This window comes from Saccostrea cucullata, unplaced genomic scaffold (genome assembly GCF_032062105.1).
Source record: "Saccostrea cucullata isolate Sc308-1 unplaced genomic scaffold, CSIRO_AGI_Scuc_v1 ctg2798, whole genome shotgun sequence".
In the NCBI taxonomy this organism is placed as follows: domain Eukaryota; kingdom Metazoa; phylum Mollusca; class Bivalvia; order Ostreida; family Ostreidae; genus Saccostrea; species Saccostrea cuccullata.
In genome coordinates this window covers 18,902-43,227 of record NW_026935147.1, presented here as the reverse complement: position 1 = coordinate 43,227, position 24,326 = coordinate 18,902, and the positions used below count along the sequence as shown (strand labels likewise).

Below are 24,326 nucleotides of genomic sequence, written 5' to 3'. Positions count from 1 at the left end.
ACTCTTTGTTTCTTATTATCGACTCTTACCACTACACTCTTTAAACGACGAACCCGCCGTTTTTTAGGACTATTCCATTTAAATAAATGACGAATGATGACTCCACCTAGAAATCCAGCACCTCTGCGTTTTAAAATAGCTGTTTTTCTGTCTTGATCACTGGCCGATTGATCGGCAATGATCTTTAAATCTTGACGATGATTATTAATAAACTTTTGGGTCTGTTTATTGATAGGTAAGACCCCTTTCATTAAATTGCGAGCTCCCATGGCAAACCAATTCAATAAGGCTTTACGCCCTAATTCGATTAAATGGGCTCGCTTCGCGGGATCTCGTTCCCGCTGTAAACGTCGTAAGGTTCTCACTAATTTACTCTTGGCTGATGGAGCCATGATGAGATTGAAATGAACAATGACTCAGAAGAGTGTGAAACACTTTTATTTATACTCTTGAGGCATGTGTACAGTCAACATTTCAAACATTCGACTTCTCAATCGGTATTGGTCTGGGGTCTGGGGACTCAAGTCCACGAGAAGATATCCGTGAGGTATCTGGGTGGCTTCCTGATAAGCAGACATCAAATGAGGTAAAGCTAGCTGACGACTCAATACACTGATCTGAGATTTGTCTCTGGGATTTTTGAATAAGACTAAATAATGAGCATTCAAACTAATGGTGCGATGAGAAGCAGCTCGATCAAATAAATTCTGAGTGATGTAAATCACACTGGTATTCCGATGATGCGCTTTACGGGTAAACCAATCCACAATAGATTCGATGGCTTTTCCTCCCATCATGTCGTCAAAAATGAGTAAATGGGGCACACTCAAATTGGCTACTAATTTCTCGTCGTCTTCTGGAATATTTCGGATGAAAGATACTTTATCTTTTAAAGAAGTGTAAGCGGGTTGCCATTCCCGATAACACCAGACGATTTTTTCGGGCCTGGGGGTGATCCAGTCTAGATTGTTCACTAATGTCTTGACGAATTCTGTTTTGCCCGATTTCGAGGGTCCAGCAACCACCATGGTAAATTCGTGTTTCAATTGAAAAGAAGGGAGGGGTGTCTCCTCGGAATACATGTTGATCAATGAAGGAAAAGTTGGGTTCAGGGTCTTATTTATAGTTAACACAGAAATAGGCGTTTGGACTGTTGAATCTCGCCTCGACAGATGGGGCAAAACTGAAAGGAAGGAGCACACAAAGCACAGCAGCACACGTGTCCGCAAGGTAGAAAAACGATTTGTAATTCCTCGTCTAAACAAATGTGACATTTTCCTCGAGCCTGGACGTCTGGTTGTGGGTTCAGTAGAGGTTTAATCTCAGGTAAAGGTTTATATCCCTGCTGATCTAAACCCGCAATAAACACATTCATTACCCACCCTCGTCCCTTATACAGATTGATGTAAGGACAATTGGGGTTCCAATAAGCATGTTCTACACAAGGATCGTCCTCGGGATCCCAATTACTAAAAATCATTCCACAATGAAAACAAGTAGCGCTATCTTTCACTCCCTTGTAGTAAAACCCGGCTCGAGCTAGGTCTGGTATTTTTCCTAAGAGAGGTTCTGGCCATCCCTGCTCAAAAGTAGCTTCTCTCTTTGAGAGCCGAGCATACTGGGGATAACGCATGGGTTGATCAAGCAACTTCTCAGTCATCACTGAACTTTTGATTTGTATTGCTCCCCTTTTTATAGGGAAGAAGAAAAACAACAACACATAAAAACAATTCAATTTTTTTTTTGTAATTAAAAAAAAAACAAACATATCAACATATCAATAACCATAAGGTAAAGTGTTATAAGAAGGTAACAATTGTCTCTTATCATATACAATTCTATACTTTTTCTCTAATGGTTTGTTCACGAGCTCATGATCACGAGTCCTCTGGATTTTGTCGGGATAAGGGACTGTGACTTCCTCTATTTCTCCTTTGAGCATTTTTTCTAAAGTCTCTGGGCACACGATCTGGGAGGTACGATGGTTGAGAGTGATTCCTTTGCATTTAAGGGTCTCGGTTCCTTTGTCCGTCCGAAAACCATAATTTTTAGGACCTGCCGACATGAATTTGGTGATGTGATCCCCGTCTAATTCGTCGGTCCATTCTCCTAAACTATGACCCAAGGTAGGATTAAAGGCTCCTTCCCGATGTTGGTAAATGATACTGTCCGTATCGAAATAAAGGACCCGATCTCCTAAAGGTTGTAAAGTCTCGTAGAAGTGTAAGCGGGCATGCGCGGTAGTAAAACAAGCCAGGACCACGTTTCCAAAGGGACATTCTTCGACGAATTCCTGTTTGTCTTGATAATTCACTAGCATCTTGTCTTCATTGGGGTTCTCTTTATTGACTAAGAGTTGCACGCCCTTGATGTCGAGAGTCGAATCTTGTAAGAGTTGCTGTAATTCCTCTTCTTCGTCCAAGTATCTGGTTTTGGGTAATAACAACCGTTGAGCAAATTTTCCCCACAGACAATTTAAAAAGAGTTTAGCAATGGTTCTTCTCACTGGATTCTTCTCGATACTGAGAATGTCCATTCGGATGCCTGTTTTGTCGAAGACTTGATATATGTAATCTTGTTCTTGTTCTGAGGTCTTACAGTCGGGGGGAAATCCGGACGCTTCCTGTTTGATCTTGAGGAAGGTATCGATGTAAGATCTGAATAAATCCTGACTGCTTTCTTTAAAATGCCATACTTCGTAGATTCGATCTAAGGTATATCCCATGTCTAGGGCTTTATGTAATTCGGTCGTCACCCAAGTACCTGTGAGACTACGTTCCTGGTCGGTGTGTGGACATCGATCTTGAGACGTAGAGTCCTGTCGTTCGGCACACGTGCGACATAAGGGAAATAATAACTTGCCTCCCGTCCGATAAGGTAATACGGGGTGATAGAGGTCTCGGGGAGGTAAGACCCGACAGTGAATGAGACCGAAATAATTTCTCACGTCCTGGAACTCGTCTGTGATGATCTCGGGATGCCCTACGGGAAATGGTCTGTGTTTCAACACGTAAGGGTATAGGGAACAGACGTCCACGTATCTCATGTCCCCTTCCTCACAATATAATCGGGTAGCATTGGTCCGACCTCCGTACAGGGTTTCTCGAGGTTTCAAAGGATCCGGAATGTCCAGGTTTCCTACAAATTGCTGTAAACTCTCATCTTTTTGCACTTGCTGATCGAAATCGTGCTCGCAGATATCACGAACGGTATACCCCATGTCTTCTAAATCGCCAGTCCTTCTGAGGGTTTCTTCGTGTAATTGCTGGTAAGTAAATTGGGTCCGATGAGGATGAGTTTCGGTTTGTAAACTGGGATAGCAGGTGGGGCATCCGTGCCAATAGCACCCGTAAAATTCGTAGACGGTGCGAGTCGCTTCCTGGTATCCGTCGACGGTATAATTTCCGATCTGGACTTCGCCTCCGTTTCTGGCATGTTGTATGTGACATCCAGTCTGTTGACTCATCCAGGTGAGCCACCGAAAGGCTTTAGCAGAATATTGTCGTGCCGGTTGATACCCGAGGTTCGGAATGATGGCAATGGTGTCTTCAGGCATGAATTGTCGACGGTAGGCTAAATTAGCAGCACTGGCAAAAGTGATGGATTCCTGGAAAGGGTCCACATTGACCAAACTCTTGAGGGTGGCTCTAAACTTTGCACAGCATCGGCGTAAAATGTCGACGTCCGAGACACAATACCCTACAAACTCTTTCAGGAAATCAAACACTTTCCCCCTCTGTTGGTCGTACCATTCAAAAAAAGCTTTTCGTCCACTGGTAGACATTTCGTCCGGTTTGTAGAAAGCTGCCGGTGGATAAGGTCCTACGTAATTCTGGTTCTGTTCCGTATTGAAAAAGTGGGGGAAATAGCCTTTCTTCAATTCGTCGAATCCGAAAGCGGAGGGCATCTTGGCTAATGCAAACGGTAAGAAACTATACGAGTCGATGAATTTCAGTCCGCATATTTCCATGTATAAGATCTTACTGCCGGTCATGATGACGTTAGGTTTCAGGCAAGAGGAATGCACCAGGTGATTCAAAATGAACTGTCCGTCGTAGCCTTTGAAGTTATGGGCGATGATAATGGCCTCGTCGTGTACTAAAGTGGAATTCTTAGTACCTGTAGTGGGTTGTAATAACCAGTCCATGAACTTCTTTAAGGTGTCTGGTCCTTGAAATAGGTGCTGACGGGGTCCCATGTGTTGACAATGAGGACAGGGTTGGTCTATGGGTAAGTGACTGCAATGTTGACAGACGCGGTGTGCCACACACAGATTAGGGATGTGAATGCCGGTTTCCTGAGTGCATTCGAAATCGAAATAGATGTAAAACTCTAAGGTCCCTTTCCCCTTCTTCTTCTTCTGAAGCTTCTGTTGTACGTAGCACTGATGATCGGTATCGACGATTTTCTTACAGATCTTACACTGTTTCTGTCCTCCGCACTTGTGATGAGGGAATAATTTCTTAGGTATCCAAGACTGACACTTCTCGCATTGTTCCATTAAATTGCAGACAGTAGTGGTGGTCTTCTTACTATGGGGTTTTAAATGATTTTCGTAGCAGGTCCTGTTCTTAAACATTCCATGGCATTCCTGGCATTTAATCTTGATCCCTTCATCGGGACAATTAGGGTGATGTCCTAAACAAAAGGTACAGCGATGAGGGCATTTGGAGCGATGTTCTGTGACATTCATGTACCCCACGTCGCAATGATCACAGTAATATTGGTTCCCCGTTACTCCCGGCATGGATATGATGGCATCGTAATGATGGTCGTCTAACAAAATGTTCAAACAAGTTCCGTCTCCCCAGCCTTTGAAGATGCGCTCTAAGGTGAGTTTAGTCGAAGTAGACTTGAACTGAAATATTTTCAGTCGATACTGAGGAGCTAATACCTGTTGTAATTTCGTCCACTCTGCATATCCACAAGCTTGAGTGATATCACACTCGGCCTGTTCCATGAGGGCTATGGCTTGGTTCTTCTGGTCATTGGCTCTTACATCTCCTTTCCGCATACGAAGCCATTGTTTTTCCCATTCGGGGTCTGGATGTTCGGGTTTTTGACTGTGTAATCGAGTGACGACGATGGCTCTAGCTAAACAAATTTATCCCAGGGATTGACGATCCGAACGATGGCTCTTTTATTGTTCTTAAAAGTCTCCTTATTCACTTGTAAATGTTTGGTTCTGTCTCCACCACTTCCTTCAGGATACTTGATGTGTAACAGATCGAATTCAGTGGAGCCGTCGCCCAGTTTGAACTCCTTTTTGGATTGTTGCACGTCTTGTATTTTTTTAAAAATGACGTCTTCGTTTAAATCTTTACATTGGGTAAACTCGTACGAAATGTCTGATTCCAGAGAATCGTGATGAAGGTTCAGGCGGAGGTAATCGTTAGGATTACATTGCATTTCAGATTTGAAGTCTTGTAACATGTTTCTGAATAATCGCCGAACGAATCCTGTGTTTTCTTCTTCTTCTGGAAATTCATCGAAATGAACGACATATCTATTTTCATGCGCTTTAAATTTTGAAGAGGTCCTTTCTTGAGCTAGTCTCATATGATAATACTCAGAAATGGGTTTAGGTGGTAAATCTATTTCTCTCTCGGTACTTTTTCGTTTCAAATATTCGTTGAGCCTGTACCTGTTTTTCTCTAGTAGAATCCATGACCCCAATAGAAGCCGGCTCTGACTGTAGAATGAGCCGAAAGTCGGAGAAAACCTGTATTTATACAGTGGATGACGTCACGATGCATAGGTAAGTCTATGGTATTTTTTGCACACGGCCCCCCTTACAGATGATGCAACAGGTATAAAAAAGATGATGCAATAGATATATAAAGATGATGCAACAGATATATAAAGATGATGCAACAGCTATAAAAAGATGATGCAACAGGTATAAAAAAGATGATGCAACAGATATCAAAAGATGATGCAACAAGTATAAAAAAGATGATGCAACAGTAAAGGTATATAAAGCGGAGCTGGACATGGACGATCAGTCTGTGTGAGTACTTGGAATTGGACACAGGTAAAAAAATGGAGCAGACAAAAAATATGACAGAGGAAACGGAGTATTGTTGGTCTATTAACGGAGAACATTTTGGAAAATGGATGAAAACTAAAGAAGAAGCCATCCAGAATTTTTATGAACGCAACAGAAATTATTTAAAATGGCCACCGAATTTAAAGTACAAAAAATTTTGGTTGGTAAAAAGAGTGGAATTGGATCCTGAAGATTATGAAAAAAATCTTGACACCAGAGAAGAAAAATACTGTCTGAAGGAGAGAAAAAATGGATATTACGGTTAACAAAAATACCAATTGGAGATCATGAGTGGGCCTTATTGTGGGGAGAAGAGTTCCTGGAAAATTCAACTTGGATTGTGTTTTCATCAATTGATAGAAAAGAGGTTTCGAGAAGAAAAGAAGCTTATCGGAATTTTTACAGATAGGCCTATTTATAAAGTGTATGTATATTGTCGCATCCCTTTATCGCCTGAAGAAAAACAATCTCAAGAAAAAGGAGAGGTAAAGCAAGAGGAAACTACCCCTGATGACTGATAAGGGACAGAAGAAAAAGAAAATGTAATTGGATGTATGTATTTTTTCATTGTAAAATAAAAATTGAAAAAAAAATCAAAATCTGTGTTATTTATTATTGTTTTCAATAAATCCAGTTTGAAAGATGATGCAACAGGTATAATAAGATGATGCAACAGGTATAAAAAAGATGATGCAACAGATATAAAAAGATGATGCAACAGGTATCAAAAAGATGATGCAATAGATCTAAAAAGATGATGCAACATATGTACTGAATTGACCCGGCTATCCCCCACAGGGGCTGCACTCTCTTGACCCACCTATCCCTCCCAGGGGCTGCACTCCGTTGAACCCCCTATCCCCCAGGGGCTGCACTCCCTTGACCCACCTATCCCCCCAACCCAAAAAGTGCACTCAGTTGACCCGCCTATCTAGGCTGCTTATACTACTCAGTTCAAAGATGTGCACTACACCATAACCCTAGAAAGAATTTTTAAAAAGCACTTGTAAACAACCAGTAAACTCCTGATCTGTCCTTCTCTCGCTCAGTCACTGCAGTCAAAAGTTGTCTCTGATGACGTAATTCGTTATGGGCGATAACTCGCGTCACCAAAAAAATATTGATAGCCCAGGTAATTTTTAATCGCGCAGCAGAAGTCATGCCAGGCGGTTTTCAATTTAACAGCTATGGGAATTTAAATCATATGAGACCGGTAGACAATTATGCGTATATTATTCCAATTTTACAAAAATCTCCGTACTTGACCTTTAAAATATCTTCTCGAGAACAACAAAAGCCATGGTTAGTAATACACATCTATAATAGAAGTATCCTCAGGTTGTGTGGATTTAAGTTTGTTTCAGACATGACCCCTTGGATAGGGAAGGGCAACAACAGGGACAAAGTTTATTATAGGAATATATAGGAAATATATTTTAAATCTTTTCAAGAACAGATTAGCCGCGATCAGTGATATTTAAATAGAAGTATCTTCAGGTCAATGTTTTATCAATTCATTGGCCAAGGGTGGTGGAGGGGGTTGCAGGAACATCTACTGAATACATTTAACAAAAACATTGAAAAGGCTCTCTCAACACAATATTGAATGGATCCTGCACCTCTTTATGGTTGAAGATCAATTTTAGCAGCTGGTTCCTGTTCTCCTAGATGGCAAAGTTAAATTCTATAAGATACTTTACCCCAATATGGTTTGAGTTTAATTTTTAAATTCAAATCCTTAAAATATCATTTTCTTTAGATTTTAATCATATCAGAACTGCTTAAACGAAGGCGTCTTTTCTAACGACGTTTCTGAGACAAAGGACTCGATTTATGGTTATCATAAAGTTCTTTCTGGGAAAGAATATCCTTATCCACCAATCCTACTGACTTGCAGTTATGTATTTCTTTTAATTTGTGAACAGAATGCAACGGAGCATGACACGTGGCTGCCTAGACCACGTGATTCGCGCATGGGCAAAACTGTGGCATATATGCCTTAATTCGGAGAGGACAACTTTAAACAGTAATGAATACTGAAACCTGATATTAATTGTTTTATGGAAGTTATTAAATTAGTTCGCAAAATTTTTATCATCAACACTCGTTGATGCTTTTTTCCCCTGACATTTTATATATATGTACTTTGGCATATTTTGTGCCTGTTATGTTGTAAGAAATAGACTTAAAATATGTTTTGCTGCTATATATGTATAAATTGGTTTTAAACCCCTTTCAAGCTTAACCTGAGAGAGAAATAGTTATAATTTTGCAAAAAAAGTTTATAAACAGCAATATCTTTAAATGTACTTTTTGCTTAATATTTATATTAATCAATTTTGAATATGATTGGAAGATTTGCGTGCTTTTCTTGGAATCATATATTCAAAATTTTTATAATGGGCGTGTAATTTTCATGACGATAGAATTCCTACCATCCTATCGCAAGGAATTCGAGTTATATGAACAATGTATTTCAAAAGTTATATAAAAAAATTAAACTGAGTTCAGGGTTCATGCAAAGCTAAGCATCTGGGTATTTTTGGAACCATCTCAAAAACATAGGTAGCTTTACTATACGTTTCATGGCAAGATGCTTAATTTTCGAACTTCTGGGCAAATTACACAAACAAAACAATGTACAATAGAAATTTTGCTCAAATTTTAATATTTGCTGAATAATATCATACTGTGCAATATAGCTACATTAATCCAAAGGATTCTTTGTTTTATAAATAGACATTTTTAATTTACATTGAAAGCTCTTGATATGTATTATATTAGATTGAAAATACATTTTAACCAGATACCTGTCGTTTTTAAGAATTTGGCTTTCAACATTTCCAGTATTTTTCTTACAGCAGTCTAATAGGAAAAAAAATAACAATTTTAAAATAGTAACAATTAAAATGCTTTTTTATATGGGAAAAAAGAGCTAGGAAAAATGATTACACGTCGTTTCAAATAGGGTCAAAAGATGGCGAAACAGGTTGAAATATTGTACATACAATTTAAGTACCTTGTTTTTCTTGTTCAAAGGTAGATTTCTGTGGCATATCACCTGTTATGGTTGTGATCTGCCTTGTTTCTCTGTTGGTTACAGAAGCTAGAGCGATCAAAACAGACATACCAATAATAATAAGAAACACCACTCCCAATTTACACCAGTTTGACAAGGTTTTGTTTTTCTGTGACAAAATAAAATTCAACACTTTCAATATGTTTTATTAAATATAAATATGTATTTGAAATTGGATAGAAAGAATTAATACAGCTAAACTAGTTTAGTACGAACACGGATATAGCGAATGTATGCATGGATATAGCGAAGTCATCTTGGATCCCCAGCTATATAAATTTAATGACTTTCTTAAACGATTATAACGAATTATGGATATAACAAAGTAATTTTACAGGTCCCAGTGACTTTGTTATAACCGAGTTTTGCTGTAGATATTACATGTCGCGTGTAATGTGATGTGCAGACATTAAAATATGCTTTACCAAAGAATTTCATTTATGTCTAAAGGCATTAATAATGAGGATGTCCTGTTTCTAAGAGAATATTTACTACGAAATTCAATCTGATCTAAGGAGAAGAAAATATGTTTTTTTGTAAACAGAATTATAAAAATTGTATTTAAGACATTTTTCAAATGTATAATTCCGATGTTGAAAGTTCCTAAATATCTGCTACTTATCAGCTATTTTTGAAGTGTGAATATCAGGAAAAATAAATTACATTAGAAGTTCAATAAGGAAAATGCCAAAATGAAGATACAGGAGGAAGAGTTATTGCCCTTGGAAACATTTTTTGAAGATTTTTCATTGCACCTATAGAAAAGCATTCTTCCAAAACAAACTGATTTATTGGGAATAAATCTGAATTAATAACAGTTTCTGCAAAAACCTATGACGTCACAGCAAGATGGAAATCCCATACTTAAATCTATATATTATATACCAGATTCGACATGCAAGACACAACAGAATCTGTCATATCTATTTTTTTTTATTTTGAAGGTTTTTAGAAAATGATATCAAACTAACATCTGAATGCTATGGGTGCTGTGATGGCTTTATTATTTTTTTTTTTACTTTCGACTTCCTTACTTATGTAACAATTTAGAGAATTTAAATTACTCAACGAAACATTATTATACCACACGCTTGAAAAGTGGGAGGGTGTATAGTAATCGGTATTTCCGTCCGTCCGTCTGTTACGCTTTATCTCTTATATATCCGCAACTCCTATTCTAATACTGAGTGAAATTTAAATAATTTAATTCTGGCTGTAACGCTGTATTTGATTGGATAAAAAATTTACTTTATTTCGTATAAATGGGTTGCCTACGTCACAATGACTTGCGTCAAAAACGTATCAATCCGCCTGACGTTACATTCAAATTTTGTACAAATGAAGTCATTTTGTAAGAACAATTATGATCTTTTTTTCTTACATCAAATAAATGAAAATTAAATTATAAGCAATGAATATAATAGCTACCCATTTTATACGATATAAACTGGGTTGGAACAATTAACGCTTCTTATAAAGCGTAAACTGCCTATGACGTCACACACATATATATATATATATATATATATATATATATATATATATATATATATATATATATATATATATATATATATATATATATATATATATATATATATATATATATATAAGCTTCTGGATAACATTTGATAGGACGAGTTATTCCTTTTTACACATTACCGTAAAACAATATATAGCAACACAATGCAATTCCTTCTCCACAAGGGTCATCAGTCAAGGTACATCAGCAACATCAAAGTAAAATCTTAAGGTAAGTCACTCCTGAAATTTGTTATATCAAGGATTTTTTGAGAAGTATATTTTGGATAAGTACTCATAAAGTGTAACTCAAAATCACAAAGAAAATAGGGGGTCAGTGTGCATCCTACTGATCTACGGTACATTTAAGTTGACCTTTTTGCACTTAAATTTCATCTCTTTGGTTAATTACTTTAACCCTTATTATATTTGATTAGATGTAAGCATGGCAATAAATATAATCTTATTTTACGTAAAATAGTTTGAATAATATTTAACATTAAATAAATCTTGCAAATTAATGCGCGTAAATTATTGTTTGACCTTTTTGCACTAAAAAATAACATATTTGGGGTATTAAAAAACTTAAAAGGCAATAAAAAATTTTCTTATATCAAACTTTTTACGACTTGAGTGCTGATCAGTCACTAGTATCGAGTAGTTTAAAATAATGAAAGAAAAATGTGGGGTCAGTGATGTTAATTTTGAAATATTTGTCAAAATATGTGATTTTCAGGCTAAAAATGGTGTAAATTTGACCTTGACTTCTTTCATATATTTTCATTTTTTGGAAAAGTTTGTTGAGGGAAGGTGTAAAACTTAGTCTAAAAATATAAATTAAGACCTATATTAAATATTTTTAGCAATATAAAAACCGAAAATATTCTCCAAGTAAAAGTATGTGAGGCTAAATTTCCATTACATTAAATTTTATAAATGTGCAGATTTGCAGAATTTTCTGCTAAATATCCTTCCACCAAAATAAATAGTCCCTCATAAATCTTGCTTCTTTGTTGATTTTTGAGCAGTTTTTTCATTGAATGTTAAAAAATTTACATTGTTGAATATAAATATGTTATAAAAATTGAATTTTGATAAGTAGTTTTGAAGTAAAAGCTTCTGCGTGAACTTTTCTAAAAAGCTGAGGAGTGACTTACCTTAATTTACCATCAGTCCTATGGTACAAAAACAGAATATTCGAATGATGATGTGTCAGTTAAAGAGTATGATCTTGTTTCAATAAAAAAAACTACAATATTTTTTTATCAAGCTTGCAAGTGGCTATTCTTCTATTCAATACCTGAAGTCACCATTCCATCTGAATAAATTATGCTAATTTCAAAACCTTCGCAATAGCTGATAAATGAGTTTATTTAACATTTTCAATTTCAGGAATACTTTACGTTAATTTGTCGATATTCGCTCCGTATTTTTACTAAGCGTATCCTGTTACGTTCCATCTCTAATTGTCTTAATTCTTATTCTTGTCTTCAAATAGAAATTTCACAATAAAGGTCCCCCGTTTTTTTTTACTTGCAGTGCCATTTAAGCTTTCATTAAAATGTCAGAAATCATTTCACTGTTTTTGTGTATTGATCGCTATAAATGAAGAAGTTCAAATCGGCGATCTTTTACATTGAAGCCCCCCCCAAAAAAAATTAATATTAAACAAATAAGATCGATTTTCAAAAGGAATAACAGCCTGAAATAAAATAGTTTACGATCGCTACCTCTGTTCCTGACAAAACTAGAGGTACTGTAAGCGATGAGCTCACTAAATGATACCGCCAGCCTCCATATGGTTATAATGGCAAAGTCCATGTTTGCTGTGGCCGGAAAACCCCAAAAATATTTCAGATCAAAAAGTAAAATAGGAGGTGCAAAATGGCAATTTGTAATAAAGATTCTATCAAAGTTTCATCAAATTTCATTCAGTGGTATGAGAGGAGTTGCGGATAAGAGATGGTGTGGGTACCCCAAAGCGTAACAGATGGACGGACGGACGGAATTAACGATTACTATATATCCTCGCGCTTTTCAAGCGGGGGTATAAAAAACAAGCCCTCTGCTTGCAACATCATCACACGTACCCAATAATAATCAATTATTCCGAATTTTTTTGATCGACAAATAAGCTACCAAAATACAATTGTTCAGATGGAGAAAGGCATTTTTACAGACTCCGGACCAGGATGAAGTGGGCGGTGCTAACTGTCAACAAGCTTTTCTCTCATTGGTCCTCTGGTACAAGTCACTTACACAATATTGCATCTATCTCGCCCATATGCGAATAAGATGCTTTTATCTTGGCAGCGCAATATTTTTTGTCGCAGTTATCTCTCCTTGTTTCGGCACGAGTTATCTAACTTTCAATTATATAAAGAAGGATGCTCGTGCTGCAAACTCTCTCTTTGCCGATTACACGCTAGTTGCAAGGTTGGTATTAATCAAATTTGAGAAAACAATGGCTAAATGTAGATTTTAGAAATAGATTCTTGCCTTAAAAGTTTAATTGCTATTACTATTTTTATGAATTCGTATTGTTTACGTATCAATTCGATAACAAAGGTTTTAGATCAGGTCAGATGCATTTCAATATGGCCATTTGCATCACCATGTGCTAGCCACCATCTTTGTCCTAAGTGTAAAAAATTTAAAGTAATCGAATTATATCATGTAGGCCTAATTGATAATAATTTGATAACTCTATTTCATGCGAATCTATGATTATTTGACTCTGCTCAGCTTCATTTCTTTGTAACTGATGACTATTTATTTAACTTAAATAAAAATGCATAAATTAATAAGAACAATACAGGTAAGCATATTACTATTTCTTACAAACAGTAAACTGTTACTTTATATCACTTATGATAACACCAACTTTCAAACTGGTGTCTACAGGTTTCCAGCTTGTAGAATTACAGTCTCTGCTTCCACTCAAACAGGGGGGAGGGGGGGGGGTGATTAAAAAACTAACCCTAAGTGCACAGAGGAAATTGCAACAAAGGAAAATGTCTCAAAAAATATTTCCAATTGAAAAATGGACGGATATCATGCTCATGTTTGCATCTATTTACATATCTGCCCATCCACATAAAGTAATAGATATCCTATGTTTGTCCATACAGTTCGCTTGGGGTTTGAATATGACACGCAGTATCATCTTCGGAAAAATATAGATCCCCCCTATAGTTCTTGGGCCTTAGTTGATTTAGAACTGTGGTTGTTATACATAAATCCTAGTTATTATTGGCTGGAATTTCTCAAGACTTAACGCGCGCTCTCAAACAAAAAGGTGCATTGATTTCAATTTTAAGGGGTCCTGCAGTCAAATCTGTGTTAGTACATGCGCACTATGCACCCAGTCATACAATGCAATTGTCAAATTAAGAGCCCAGCTAAATAACATACCAGTGAGTAGCTCATTCGAACGCACCTATACTCCTTTCGAACCCAGCCCATGCAACCACAATAATTTGAGTTTACAATGTAGAAATCCATATACAAGACATCAAGCTCCACCAAACTACTAACAAAAAACTTCAGTCCCACACCCAAAAATACAAGGAGAATGGCTAAAAATATTTTGGCTGTAGGAAACATACCAATTAGAATTCCTATATAAAGAGTGACCTTGATCCGAAGCTGATCGTTATCTAAACAAACCTGTAGCAACAAATTGTTGAGTGCATGGTTTTGCTCAGGGGTTCAGACTTTATAACTCAAGTCCAATGTTACATATAAAAAATAAATAAATAAATAAATAATAAGTAACCATTTAATTTCAGCTTATCAATACAGGGATAATAATAATGATGAAATAATAATAACAAAGAAGTTGAATTAAGAGGGGGGGGGTGTTTCTCAAATGTTACCTCAGAGTGTCTCCAGTGGGAGTGGTGCCAAAGAAAGATAGCTCGGGATGGCGATTGATAACGCACCTTTCATATCCTGCAGACAGCAGTGAAAATCACTGTATAAACCATAGTAAGTCCACAGTCATAATACATCCTTTGTTAGTCATAAAAAGGTTGGTGAAGGTGCATATTTTTGTAAAAGTGGATATTAAATCAGCATTTAGGCTTCTACATACGTTCCCTGGGGATTTTGACCTTTTAGGATTCAAAGTTGAGGGTATATATATATATATATATTACTTAGATGATTTCATACTTGCAGGGGAGGAAAGGGAGTCATTTTTAAATTAATGCAAACGTTACAAGGGGTTTGTATTCAACTGGGGGTTCCCCTTAACTGATGACAAAACGGTTTATCACACTCGCTGTCTTGCAGGCTGAGAAATTGAAAAATGCAAATGCTGATCAGAATACCTCTTGGAAAATGTATCAAATTGACGTCCATTCCGTAGGAACATTAATTATTAGTTCTACGGCAGTTATAGTCATTGTTACGGAAGCTCAATTTTTCTTACAAATTTGTTAGGAGCTTGTATGATTCAACCCGGGGGTGTCTAAGCCTCACCATCATATTATGTTAAACAATGAAACGAAGCAATTTAAGATATATGCGTAAGTTTCCTAGCACAATTTAATGGTCAAGTTTATTTCCAAGAAAGTGATTGGTCGTCAATTGAATTTAATTATTTTAGATCTGTATACAGATAGTGCCGTTTTTGCACATCTGGGTTGTGGAGCATACTTTTGAGGGCAGTGGTGCTATTTCCCTTAGCCACGTGAATGGGTGACTACAGTAATTCAGATATATTGCATGACATGACAATATTAAACCTTATCCCAGTAGTTTTGGCTGTCGGTTTAAGTGGTAGTCAGCTTGCAAATAGGAAAATACAGTTTTATATAGATAATGGGGCAATGGTTACGGTTTTGAATAAACAGTCCCTTAGCCACGTGAATGGGTGACTACAGTAATTCAGATATATTGCATGACATGACAATATTAAACCTTATCCCAGTAGTTTTGGCTGTCGGTTTAAGTGGTAGTCAGCTTGCAAATAGGAAAATACAGTTTTATATAGATAATGGGGCAATGGTTACGGTTTTGAATAAACAGTCCTCAAATCTAATAGAGTTATGAAATTAATTCGTTCATCTGTGTTAAACTGCATTTCAAACAATATATTTTTTCGTGCAATTCACGTGCGTACTAATTAATAACATTGTTGCCGATTCAATTTCTCCTCAGCAGCTGTGGCACCGTTTCTTGCAGGTTGCACCACATACATCACCGCAACCAGTAGTGTACTAATCGAATTGCAGAACCTTATATCTAGCATAAATTAAACAAGTTGTTAAGGGCAGCATTTACTGAAAACAGCAAGGCTTATTAATTAGGCGTAAGAGCATACTTGAGCTGCTGCTTGCAACAAGGATTAAATAGTATTTGCCCCCCTTGTTATTTGATTATTAGATTTGTTACACACTGGTTAATCAAAAGCCTGGGGTTTTCGACAGTTCGTCCTAACTTAGCTTCTGTTTCTTATAATTGCAAACTTCAAGGTCATAGAGACCTAACAGAAGAGTTCATGGTTAAAAGTTGTTACAGGGGTTAAAAAGCACAGCTCACAGCTTTGACAGTAGGTTCCCCATTAAAAGATCCATATTAAAGCAGATTCTTAAAATTCTACCCTGCATATGTACAAATTCATATGAGACATCATTAATTGCTTTCAGCTGCATTTTCTATTGAATATTATAACTTTCTCGTACAAATCCTCAGATAAAGTTGTTGCCAATACAGAAATTTTAACTTGCCCTGCGCTAATCTTCAAAGGTTTTAGAAATTAGACCTACCCACTACCCAGGGGTTCAATTAATTTGTCATTATTTCCGTAGCTCCTTTCAGGTCTTCATCCTCGAGTCTTGGGACTACAAATCCCACTTCTTTCGTATTGGGGCAAGTACGGAATTTGGGGTTTTATATCAAGTTCATCTCAAGTTATCCAATCCTTAGGAAGATGGAAATTGGATTGCTATAAAACTTACAAACGTATTCCAGGATTTTAATTAACCTCAAGTTATATATATAGTTATTTGGGTAATCAATTACAGAAATTAAAAAAGAGCTTATGCAGAAGTTAAGAATATGCCTGGTCGGTGTGACTTAAATTTGTAAAGATTAGATATTTCAATTTGGTGGCAAGCTTGCAGTGGTATATAATTTAAAGAGATGATATTGGGAAAACAACATTGAGAAAATTAAAGAAATTCAGGTTTAATTCTTGTAATTTATTAAAGATCCAATTTCCTCTTGTGCACTTAATATGGGCTCATATTCTGCTCGCATTAATTGGCATTATTCTGCATATAATATGGCCATGGAGAATACTAGAAAGGGTTTTAATGCATTTTTCTTTAACAAAGTTTGTGATGATGGGGATTCTGTAATCCACTATCCTGGCATCAAAAAACATGCCAAAATTATTTAAAAGGGATGGGGTACATTTATCCAAGTTAAGAAAATATACTTTTCTTAAAACAATTCAGGGGGTATTTAGGCCAATTAGTAGGCATGGATGCAAGTTTTATTCATCACAGTAATGACTGAAATCTGGAGACGAAGGGTCACGGCTGTTTCAGGCCGCTCAGGACCCCCACTAGTAAAGTGGCGGCGCCCCCATTCGTAGATGCTTTGTTCAAGCCTATACGACTGGGGTCTTGTGGCGAACTGAGCGGCATACATCATTTGAACTATGATGTAACATGGGTTCATTATTGGACCACTGCACCACACAGGGTCAAAGTTGAATACCATGTAAATATTGTGACACTGTACACAAAACTATTTTAATTTTATTTTCTTCCTTGCCTTCTGCACCTCCCAGAGTCATGGATGTGTGATTATTATTCTAAATATTTTATTTTCTTCCTGGACTTCTGCACCTCCCAGAGTCTTGGATGTGTCAATATTATTGTTGCACTGCATAGATATTAATTGGTTAATGGTAAATACACTTACAGTTTTAAAATTCACGAAGGACGGTCAATCTTGACATTTCATATTATATACATATTTCCATCCATGACCCCAATTCAGTATAATATTTATTTGTCAATCATGAAATCAAAATATACAATTGAATAAAACACTATCAGACTTACTTGTAACATGCTGGCACATGTGGAGTTGCTTGGGTGCAAAGGACCATCTTCCTGCATGGAATGATATAAAATTATATTAATAATAATATTGTGACGGTGCACATTTTAATGTTTTTGAATTCTGTCATAATTTTATATAATCAATAAAATAAATATTTATTATCACTGATTATATAAAATTATGACAGAATTCAAAAACATTAAAGGGTAGTGTGACGGTGCACATTTTAATGTTTTTGAATTCTGTCATAATTTTATATAATCAGTGATAATAAATATTTATTTTATTCTTCTAGCTAAATTATAAGCAAATTTTATTTAAAAGTTTATGATTTTGAAAATAGGAAATATTTAGAATTAAGTGTACCTTCTAAATAAATAAATAAGTTTTATTAGTTCGGATTAACATCCACGCTTACATTTGTAAGTCCCCTTTATTTCTTGATCAACATATGTTACAATCTATTTTAAGTAATACTTTCTCACATATCGGCAATTATCAATGGTAAAGTTAATTTGTAATATAAATATTTGCTTGTCTATCTATTCATCTGTCAGAACATACATATTTGAGTTAATTGCTATCACTTCTGGATTAACTCTTAACAATAGATGCCAGAATAAGTGAGAAACTCTTCGGCAAGTTAAATCAAACTCTAGGTAATAGGGGACGCTATCCTTGTGAGGCTCCGTTAGGGATATCAATTAAAATCTATTAATGACAATTTTAATTAAATATAATTATCCCCCTTGAGTGACCTCTCAAAGGACAGGTTGAAGGTTTAAGTTTGTTATCCCGTCTCCCTCCCGTTACTTACGCTCGGGACACGAGACAATAAACACTGTATAACCTCAACCTTGTCATATTTTAAAGGTCAGTATTGAAACTTTTACTTATTTTATATTTTTATCAAATATTTAGCATTCTTAGTTATGAATTCAGTTTTATTCTATATTAACAGTTAGAATTATCATTTATCAATTATAGTTAGGATACATATTTATAATTGTAAAAGATTAATTATTAGTCATCACATTATTAGGTATAAATTCCTTTAAAAAGTTAAGCTAACTAAGTCAGGGAATAAATATCGTACTTCGTCGCATTATTATTAAAGTTAATTATACTGTTCTATTCCCTTCTACAATATTTTGTTCAATGTTATTTTGTTAAAATGATGTCACATGTTAAATTGTATCAGACGCCATAACTTTTGTAATAATTGTAGCACCGGAAATGTAAGCGGAAGTAAGTTTTCAATATGGCCGCCAATATTTAATGGCGGACCACTGTATTGTATCTTTAGTATAAATTTAAGTACTTGATCATTTAATTCAATATAAATATTTCATGTTTTGTACATTAATATCAATCAATAACATCTTGTAAATTAATTGATCTTTATTATGTTGTAATATACTTACTTACGCTCGGGACACGAGACAATAAACACTGTATAACCTCAACCTTGTCATATTTTAAAGGTCGGGCCAACAAGGAATATCCAAAGGGCCAAGGACAAAGGTGTACTAGCGTAAGGCAATCCAGAGCTAATTCCCTGGCGGCTGAAACCTACGCCGTAATAATATACACATTTCGTTACTGTTTTAGAGAGTCATATCAATTATATAAAAGATGTTAACCACTTCAAAAATTTTATAGGTTGTTTGATATTTATTTTACTTGTAAGTCACGAATCAATAACGAATCAATAACATTCTTCTCTACCATTTTGTCACTGGCAACTTGTTCGATTGTTACGTAGGCACTCTACAAGATTCGCACAAAAATATCCTCAGTGTGACCATGTATACAAATAACATTTTCAAAATCCACTTTTATAATGCAAAGGTCTTTAGTATGCCATGTGAAATAGGACTGAGTCTGACAGATTCATGATAATAGCATCTCGTTTTTATATTTTTATATAATTATTTTTATTAATCTGCCATGTATATACTCCTGCAAATTGCTAAAAAAAAGTGTCTTTGGGTATTTTTATTGAGTATGGATATATTTTATATGAAAATGAAATCTTACACTTTCAGAGTCATCAGATTTCTGGGATCCTTGGGAACTGTTAGAACGTTGTGAACCTTCTGGTTGGAAATTCCGCCTAGTCTAAACATACATGAAAATTAATGCATTATTCCGAATTTATTATTTCCTTTTATGATTAAAAGGAATATCAGCAGAGGATATACAATAGAAACTTAATTCGTTTACCATTTTTTTTTTTTTTTTGCTTTGTTATCCTGTAAAGTTTGCTTTGTTATCCTGTAAAGTTTTAATCAGAACTGAAGCGGAGGGGTTATCAAAAAGATCGTGGACGGCGTAAAAAAAAATAACCACTTGAATTACATCAATGGATTTATGTTCCTTAGTTTGTGTAACCTAGCCAGGGAGACTGAGCTCGTTTTTTGCACAGGGCAGGCGAAATAAGAACAATTGTGTTAGAATGAATAAATGTCATTTATTTTGTAAATGACGAATAACATATATACAAAACAGGGGGTCATTCATAAACATGTAACCCTTTTAATAATACATGTGGTGATGAACACATCATGACCCCCTAAAATACTACATATGAAAAAGATATTTACACAAATCAACAGATAGGGGGCCTCATGACACATGAGTACCAAAAATACCTGACATGCCCCCTACTGTAAACACATATGTAAAAAATAGGAATATCAATAAACTGCCTGCCCACAAAAAAGGTGGGTAGGTACAAAACTTAGGCCCAGTGAGTAAGCACTAAAACAAAACCTGCTATCTTAGGGGGTAGAAGGGGTGGAAGGTGGGTACAAATTTCACTGCACCAAATTTGTGTGGCTTCTATCAAAATTCAATGAATGCAGCATGGCAGATTGCTGAATTATGATTGGCTAAAAGGCAAAATTTTGGGTTAGGTTAAAACTAGGCCACAAGACGTTTACACCCGTAAGACGGATATGGGTAAAATAAGTGAAAACTAAATAAACACTGCACATGTCACATAAAAGTTATTATTTACAATAATCACTAATTTATGTTCCTTAGTTTGTGTAACCTAGCCAGGGAGACTGAGCTCGTTTTTTGCACAGGGCAGGCGAAATAAGAACAATTGTGTTGGAATGAATAAATGTCATTTATTTTGTAAATGTCGAATAACATATATACAAAACAGGGGGTCATTCATAAACATGTAACCCTTTTAATAATACATGTGGTGATGAACACATCATGACCCCCTAAAATACTACATATGAAAAAAGATGTTTACACAAATCAACAGATAGGGGGCCTCATGACACATGAGTACCAAAAATACCTGACATGCCCCCTACTGTAAACACATATGTAAAAAATAGGAATATCAATAAACTGCCTGCCCATAAAAAAGGTGGGTAGGTACAAAACTTAGGCCACAAATCCAATTAAGAATTGGATCCCCCCACCCAAAGGCTGCCTGGCCAGGATTACCAGTATTAACAAAAATCATATGTATATGGAAAGGGGAACACAATATACATAAATTGCAACTGCATATCATATGATACCGACATTGAAAACAGGTGACAGCAGACATATTCTGACCTGCCAAATATTCAAGAACAAGAAAAATTAATCAACATTTCATTACAGAAGTCAAAGTTCTGACATGTTTTGAATACACAAGACAAGTTACTGTGGACTGTGTTAAGTTCACACTACACTCAACATGATAGTCAACAAAATTTCTATGGTGTCTTATACACAAATGGACAATGTCTTATAACAGCAGACAAATTCTGACCTGTCAATCACACACTTGGTAAACCAGCAAGGTCATATATACTTAAAAACTGATAAATTTCACCAGAATGAAAAAATTAAAAAATTAGTACATCTTCCCATTAGGGACAAGAATTGTTGTTGCAGAAAAATTAACGTTAAATTTTTACCTATGGAAATTGGTAAGAGCAAAGAAGATGAACCACTACGAGAATAAAATAAAAATAGAAACTGTTCATTAATAGAATTATCTTTACAGCAGACAACTTCTGAACTGTAAACCTAATGACAGCAGACAACTTCTGAACTGTCCTTCCTAATAACTATTAAAACACTTCAGGTTTATTGGCAGCAGCCAAATGCTGACCCACCGTGTGTAATTACAGAAAGGAGCTTATATAGCAAAAAGAGGGGAAGGGGTCACCTTGTTACCTAAAAACGGAAGGAGTTGATGCGTATGTACCTACGAAAGGCGTCAGAGTTCCATCGACCTAATTTTTGAATAAGGCTTTCAGAATAGCCTAAGGAGGCTGCGTAGGTAGCTGCGCCTATTCTGAAACTATGACCCTTAAAGTTGTTTGAATCAAGCCCTATAAACTCTACTGCTGATTTTAAATGGGTGGTTACTTTTGCATAAGAAATTGGGAGAGCATCCATTGTTTGAAATAATGGGCCAGATGTGTGCTTTGAATATTGTAAGTATTCAAGTAACGCATGCACCGGACAAAATGATGAACCTTGAATAGCTTGGACGGAAAGAACCAAAGGGGTATGTTGCTTATTTGTTTTGAACTCACGCATGATGATTTGAGCTGCTGACAATGTAGGCCCTACATAGTCAAAAGTGACATCCGCGCGCTGTAAAACATGCTTGCCGCTATGTAGTGATTTTACAGCAACTTCCCCTAATCTCAAAAAAGCATGAAAAGCTAACAAAAACAGAGCCCGAAGCAGGATGCGAAGTGAATACTGAGGGACAGTGTGAGCTAGGGCATTTAATATTTTTTGTAAAATGTCCGGTGTGATAGGTAAACGTGTATCTTTTGTTGGAACAGACGACTGACAACCCTTTAAAATCTTTCTAGTAGTAATGGCCTGCGTTGGGTCATGCATATTTAAAATTTTGTGGACATAACTAATTGCAGATATATGAGATGCTATGCTGCTTGGTGAGTAATTGACCGAAAACAAATGACCAATAAAGTTACACACATCTACAACTGAAACGGGAAGAGAGACAGTGGGCTTCCATGATCTTAACAATTCCCATGTACGTCTGTAAGCTTGAGCCGATGATGGAGACAAAGCAGAGGCTAGCAGCCGTTGACAAACGGTACTCAAATTTTCAAAAGTTCTACAGGGATTGCAGTCTGGTGTGTATTCAAGTGAGGAGCTACTCTGAAGGCTTCCTGAAATTGAAATCGAGAGAGTTTATCTGCTAATACATTTTTCTTGCCCGCAATGTGCTTTGCTTTAAAGAATATATTGTATGAGAGAGATGTTAGCACAAGGCGTCTTATAAGCTTCATAAGAGTTTTTTCTTTGCAAGATTGTTTGTTGACTGCATGCACAACGGCCTCGTTATCTGACATAAACAATATTTTCTGATTAGCAAGGCTTGACCCCCAAATTTCAAGAGCAATAACAATAGGGAATAACTCCTTAATAGCTATCTGGTGATGTTCTAAATCTGGTACCACATCCCACCCATGAGCAAGCCATTCTGTACCAAGAACTCCTGCAAAGCCAATAGAACCTGAAGCATCTGTGTATAATAATGCTTTATCTGATGATGTAAAAAAAATCTGGTAAAATTACTGATTTTCCATTGTAATTTTCAATAAAATGAGACCACATTTGCAGGTCAGCCCTAGTTTCACATGTTAGCCTGATAAAATGGGAAGGATTAGACACACCACAAGTAAGATCTATAATGCGCCTAAGAAAAGCTCTACCAGGTACGACAACTAAACAAGCAAAGTTTAATAAGCCTATCAGAGACTGTAGTTCTTTAAGGGTAATTTTCTTCCTATGCTTTACTTCCTGCAACTTATTTCGTATCTTGACAAGTTTTGTTTCAGGCAACCGCAACACGTGGGAATCTACTTCAATGCCATAAATTGTTAAAATGGTTGTTGGGAAATGGGTTTTTTCTTTTTTAATTGGAATACCCGCCTCATTGCATATTGACAGAAACTGTTGCAAATCTAGTAAGCATTTGTTGGAATCTTTTGGACCTATGAAGAAAAAATCATCAAGCATGTGAGACATGCCTGCAGCCTCAAATTTTGTGCACATTGCCCATTGTAGACCTTTACTAAGGGATTCGAATATCTGACAAGAGCTGCTAGCTCCCATGGGCAGACATTTATCATAATAGTAACAACCTTGCCATGAAAACCCAAGAAGTTTGTAATCTTTGGGGTGTATAGGTACGATCCGGAATGCATCCTGAATATCTGTTTTTGCCATGAGAGAATCCTTACCAAATTGTCTTAACAGGGCTGTGACATTGTCAATTGAATCATACTGAACAGTGGCACACTCTTGGGGGATTTGACTGTTAACAGAATTATGTTTTGGAAATGACAAATCGTGTATTACCCTAAATTTCCCTGGTTCGGATTTTGGTACCACTCCCAGGGGTGATGAAACAAAAAATTCAAATGGTGGGGATTTAAAGGGACCAGCAATTCTACCTTTCTGTATGCCTTGATCTATAAAATCATCTATGACAGATGGAAAATCGGTTGTACTTTTATGATTCCTTGAAATTGTTGGAGTTGGAAGACCTACATGTATACATCCTAGACTAAATCCCTGTCTAAAACC

The 24,326-nt window shown here is 36.1% G+C and overlaps 1 protein-coding gene across 1 annotated transcript; it reads right to left on the bottom strand.

Moving 5' to 3' along the window:
* Positions 1-1,777: 1,777 nt before the first annotated feature.
* On the bottom strand, positions 1,778-5,014 carry LOC134242026 (uncharacterized). The gene is made up of 2 exons (XM_062724031.1): positions 4,272-5,014; positions 1,778-3,932 (listed from the first exon to the last, which is right to left on the bottom strand). The coding sequence occupies exons 1-2, from the start codon at positions 5,012-5,014 to the stop codon at positions 1,778-1,780; spliced, it is 2,898 nt and encodes a 965-aa protein (XP_062580015.1).
* Between the last annotated feature and the right edge of the window lie 19,312 nt (positions 5,015-24,326).